The sequence below is a fragment of the Oncorhynchus mykiss genome, chromosome 19 (genome assembly GCF_013265735.2).
Source record: "Oncorhynchus mykiss isolate Arlee chromosome 19, USDA_OmykA_1.1, whole genome shotgun sequence".
NCBI classification, from domain to species: Eukaryota; Metazoa; Chordata; class Actinopteri; order Salmoniformes; family Salmonidae; genus Oncorhynchus; species Oncorhynchus mykiss.
In genome coordinates, this window is record NC_048583.1 from 32,540,251 (window position 1) to 32,545,841 (window position 5,591).

The 5,591-nt window shown below is 42.8% G+C and overlaps 2 protein-coding genes across 2 annotated transcripts; one reads left to right on the top strand and one right to left on the bottom strand.

The window, feature by feature from the left end:
• The first annotated feature begins 229 nt into the window (after positions 1-229).
• Positions 230-1,645, top strand: sstr1a (somatostatin receptor 1a). The gene has a single exon (XM_021573953.2). It carries the CDS (start codon positions 400-402, stop codon positions 1,504-1,506), a length of 1,107 nt encoding a protein of 368 aa, XP_021429628.1. The 5' UTR covers positions 230-399; the 3' UTR covers positions 1,507-1,645.
• A 770-nt stretch (positions 1,646-2,415) lies between these two features.
• clec14a (C-type lectin domain containing 14A) lies at positions 2,416-4,803 on the bottom strand. The gene has a single exon (XM_021573952.2). The coding sequence runs from the start codon at positions 4,142-4,144 to the stop codon at positions 2,891-2,893; it is 1,254 nt and encodes a 417-aa protein (XP_021429627.1). The 5' UTR covers positions 4,145-4,803; the 3' UTR covers positions 2,416-2,890.
• Between the last annotated feature and the right edge of the window lie 788 nt (positions 4,804-5,591).

Here is a 5,591-nt window from a genome sequence, read left to right on the forward strand (position 1 = left end):
GACGAAAACAACCTGGGGAACATTTAACTATTGTGCATCGTCATCAAAAGACACAAGACTGCAGCATTTTACCAATCAATCAGTTGAAATTGACTGTGGGTGTTATGACGCTCGATAACAGATTCCTATTCTAGGTTATAGTGGTTTATATCGATTAGGACCTAGGCTATGACCCCAACACAACGTCATTTTACAACGTCTGACGTTGCGTCTCTGAAATGACTAGATCATCGGTAGCTATCCATGGTCCTGAAACAACGCACCGTCTGCGCGCCACAGCACAGAGCAACTCCCGTGAGGAGATGGGTTCCCTGGACAGTCGCACTGATTGAAATGAATTATTTAACAGAAGACATAGGCCTAATTTTTTGAGGATTCTTCTGGAAAAACACAGCCAAAATGCTCCCCAACAGCTCTTTCAGGAATCTAACCCTGGAGGACGGTTTTTTCCTAATGAACAACTCGTCTGGGAACGAAACGTACAGCGAGTCTCAAGGCAGCGCAATCCTCATCTCCTTCATTTACTCGGTTGTCTGTTTGGTCGGACTGTGCGGGAACTCTATGGTTATCTATGTCATTTTCAGATATGCCAAAATGAAAACTGCAACAAATATCTACATTCTGAATCTGGCCATAGCGGACGAGTTACTTATGCTGAGTGTCCCTTTCTTGGTGACATCTTCACTCCTTCACCACTGGCCTTTCGGCTCCCTTCTCTGCCGCCTTGTTCTAAGTGTTGATGCTATTAATATGTTTACCAGTATTTACTGCTTAACTGTACTTAGCATAGACCGATATATCGCGGTTGTGCACCCCATCAAAGCCTCCCGGTACAGGAGACCCACAATAGCTAAAATAGTCAACTTTGGGGTTTGGATGTTTTCTATCCTGGTCATTTTGCCCATTATTATATTTTCCACCACCGTTCCAAATTTGGACGGTTCGGTCGCTTGCAACATTCAGATGCCAAAGCCAGTTAACCAGTGGATGGCTGTGTTTGTGATCTATGCCTTTCTCATGGGCTTTCTGTTCCCAGTCATTGCTATCTGTATGTGTTACATCCTCATCATCGCCAAGATGAGAGTGGTGGCACTGAAGGCAGGTTGGCAGCAGCGTAAGAAGTCGGAGAGAAAGATCACTCTGATGGTGATGATGGTGGTGACCGTGTTTGTCATCTGTTGGATGCCCTTTCACATTGTGCAGCTCGTCAATGTTTTTGTGGAGCACCATAACGCAACACTCATGCAACTCGCAGTTATTCTGGGATACGCAAATAGCTGCGCCAACCCTATACTGTACGGATTTTTATCAGACAATTTCAAACGTTCGTTCCAAAGAATTTTGTGCCTGCGCTGGATGGACAATGCAACGGAAGAACCAATAGATTACTATGCCACGGCTCTGAAAAGTCGTGGTTACAGTGTGGATGAATTTCAACCGGACAATATGGAATGTGATGGCACGTATAGAAATGGAACCTGTACTTCTAGGACAACGACACTGTAGCAGCATATGGACATGATGAAATTAACAAAAATCATAAACGTGACCACTGAGTGTTTCGCTCATTACTAGGCGGTTACTTCGATATGTATTAATGTTGTTTACTTGCAACTATTTGAACGCAATTAAAATGTTAAATAATCCAAATGTCTTATTATTGTTCGTATTATTACAAGGTGGCACTGTGCGTAATAGTCCTCCAATTAGGACAAGTCGCCCACAGAGCTGAAACCGACTGGCACTACTAGAGGCTTCCGGAGTGATATTATTTCCACTGTGTGAGCACAGAAGAAAAAGTGTTAGACAGTGCTGCTTATGATTAATCTATTGCAGATATCTTGGAGAGTAAACCAAGATGTGCAGTTTAAGTTCAGATTCATACTCAGTCTCTATGATGAATTATTAATTGCGCAAATTCAAGTTAAAACAGCATCAGTGATCTTCGCTTTTAAATCTTTCAGGCAAAGAGCAACATGAACACTTGTTCACCTTAGCAAAACAACCACATCCTGGTCCGGAAAGAGCAGCCCAGCTATCTCTTATCCGCTGTCCTCTTATCTTTGGTGCAGATTTACTCAGCTATTTGTAGAAAATAGCCACTGGGCACGGACGTCAGTTCAACGTCTAGTTTTCAATTGGTTGTTGAATGAAACGTGCAATCAACCAAAAATGTCCTCGTGTCATTAGATTTGTAATAATACGACACGAAATTCCCTTACATTGATGACTTTTGATCAAATCCAATCAGTTTTCCACGTTGATTCAACGTCATCACTTTGATTTAAACCCCCAAAAATATTTTTATTGAAACAACGTTGATTCAACCAGTTTTTACCCAGTGGGTAAACCTGCCCACAGTGTCTGTTTGCTCAGAATTGATTCATCCTTTATTTTCAATGATAATACAATCTATTGCTTTTATAAACAGTTGATTTATTGACAAGATAGTGTCTTTCTTTTGAAATGAGACTGACCTAGGTTTATGGGCTGAGCATTTTACACCACGGGCAGAGGTTATCATCCTTTATATCGGGACTAGAGACTTCCAAAATACTGAAGCATCAAATTCATCTTCATATGTTACACGATGACATATATACAAACCACATATATACAGTACGGCAATAAAATAAGTAAATGCAACATAAAGGCCTAGCAAATATTATGAAGAAATGTGAGCCCTCAGCCCATATACAAATCCTCACAATAAAACAATAATATCCAAAGCCTGTACAGTGACCTACTGCAGATAACAATCCTGTCAATAAACACATTTTATTCCAGTGCTTATTGATGTAAGGAAGTGATGAGAGATCGTATACATTGTCAGTTAAAACCTTCAGGTTGTCTGAGTCTTATCTGTGGCCTTCGTTCACACTCCTGCTGCTTAAGTTGCCTCCTTCTCATTTGCGTTTTCCAGGGAGTATTTTTCCTTGGAGGACTCCGCCCTCTTCATTGCCATTTTCTCTGCATTTTTCATGGCCAGTTTCTGTGATCGCCTCCTGAGGCAGCACTTAACAATAGATAACACCACGACTAATAGAACGACCAAGGCCATCACTGCTATCAGCACAGGTATGAAAATGTAGGCTTGGTCTCCACTCTTGTCCGCTATCTCAATGTCGTCTGTAGGGGAAGTTGTAGTGTGTTGGTCCGGCAGAGAGGCGAGAAAAGGCTTCTCCTGAATTGCTGGCTTAGAAGTTGGGGTATAGTCTTGGACCAAATGGTTGTCACTACCTTCAGGAGCAATGGTAGCTGCTGGTAGTTCGTTGCATGCCATTGAGCCCTCATCTTGAAGATTTTTATTTTTATCATAGCATTTACAGAGGAAAGAACCCTCAGTGTTGACACACTGGTCTTTACAGGGCCGATCTCTGCATTCGTCAATGTCCACACAGTTTCCAGACCCATCTGTCATATAACCTGCTTTGCATGAAGCACAAATGCCACGTATATCCGATCCATCATCACGTTCCCATGTTAGAGTCGTTGCAGAGCAAGTCAGTTCAAACATTTTCCCAAACCCACAATCCAGATTCAGTTTATTGTGATCCTTTGGATCTGGCCTGAGTAATCGGGCATCTGGTATGTGTGGGGTAAGACACTGCTTCATGATAGGTACCTCTCCATTACGTTGTTTACAAATGAATGGATACTCTGTCTTACAGGTACTGGAAACAAATCCCCAGTTCACAATCTCAGTTCCATTAAACTCACCAGAGAGAAATACACAGTATATACCCGTGCAGGTTGGTTTGGGCAAATACTTCCACTGATCCAGTTCTGTGTCGCTGCTGTTATCCACCGTCCACTTGAAACCATTCAGAGGTGCGTCATGTTTCACGCAAGACCCCTTTCCTTTCATCAAGCCAACCCAGAACTGAAATGTACGTTCTTTGGATAGTGTTTCCGAGATTTCTTTCAAAATCTTCGAGGCTTCCTCCATACTGGCCACTTTAGTTAGGAAACTGCCAGGCTGACAGGCTTCTGAAGCTTTGTCAAAGTTGAGAGGATGATGATGAAGGTAATAGGGTTTAGCAACAGGAACGCACAAACCTACCCCCAAGACACTCCACAGGCATATCCAATAGTACTCCATTCTCCCTGCTTGCACCATCGATCTGACGGTAGTGTTTCTCATTCAGACTGACAATGGTCCTCCTGCTAGCCGCTCCTGTAATGGACTGGCTGACAATGCTCATTTTGCTGCTGCTTTCTTAGCTGCCCCTAATAGGTCCTCCCAAGACAACAAGCACAGGAAGTGTGCTTAGACTTGATACAGCCATCCACTTCCTCTGCAGAGAAGGTGGTGGCACAGCCAAACAACAGCAACTTAGAATCTAATTACCCATGCATTAAAGTACACAGTAGCCTAAGGTCCAACGCCTGAATGAGTTGTGAGAAAAATACACTAATGTAGTCCAGGTGCTATCAGCCTAACTCCAGTAACTGACATCCTTTGATTCTTTGATCATATTTCCCTGTGAGATCACCAGGCCAGCTTCACTTTTGTTTTTGTCGGAGCTGCAGGAAGTTTTACTTCACAGAAAAGAGAACCAGAGAGGTGCACACATCCAACTGGATAAACAGAACTTGTGAGAGGATATGCCAGCCTGCTGATGAACGGTCCTGGTATCAGGATGTGATGATACAAAGTGGACTTTGTGTGATTCATTCCCTCGGGGAATATACCCCTCGTGTGGTTTGGTCAACCCTGAAACAGGAAACTCAGAATGGTGTCATTAAATAACAACTACACTTTGTGAGGCATTCAGGGGGTCCCTCACTTGGGATACACAGATTATTCCATGTTCCCTGAGTAAATGACTATTATTTCGATTATGCTGCAGAGCTTCATTGTCAGAAATAAGCAGATGCTTCCTGAAGGAAGTGCTAGAGAATGGCAGGAAGAGAGGCTGACTTTGAGGGATTGAGCACAACCCAAATATGAGAGGGCTGTGTCCACAGTACTACTCAGACAGGAGCAGTCAGAGGGACACAAATACAGGAGGGGCTGGGGAACCAGAGGAAATTGCATTATTAGTGACAGGAAAAGAAGTCACCCCGAAAGCCATCAGAGAGCGAGAACAATCAAGTGAAGTCACTCTTCCATTTGCCTACTTACTGTAGAAATGTATGGGAACACCACTTAGGTTTTAATCTAATTGTTGTTACCACAAAACGGTTTAATACCTTCAATTTAAGACCAAAAAAAGAAACAACCCGGCCTTGTTCCACAGACTTTATGGTTTCAGTGTGAATTGCAAAGTATTGTGGGTAGAGCATCTGTATCATCATTTGCATCGTATATACTTAACACCCCTTGGAGCGCTGAGAGCAGAGCAATGTGCATCTTATCCTTCAGGGCCTGTATGTATCAAGTACCTTAGAGTAATGTAAGATTACTGATCTATTACCCCTGTCTCTGTAATCTTATTCATTGTGATCTAAAGGGCAAAACTGATCCTAGATCAGCACTCCTACTCTGAGACGCTTGATACATAGAGCCCCAGGACCTCCAGATTGTTAGCTCCCTCTGGGTTAACAAATTAGTCAATGATTAACAGCACATAGTCATTCTACTCACT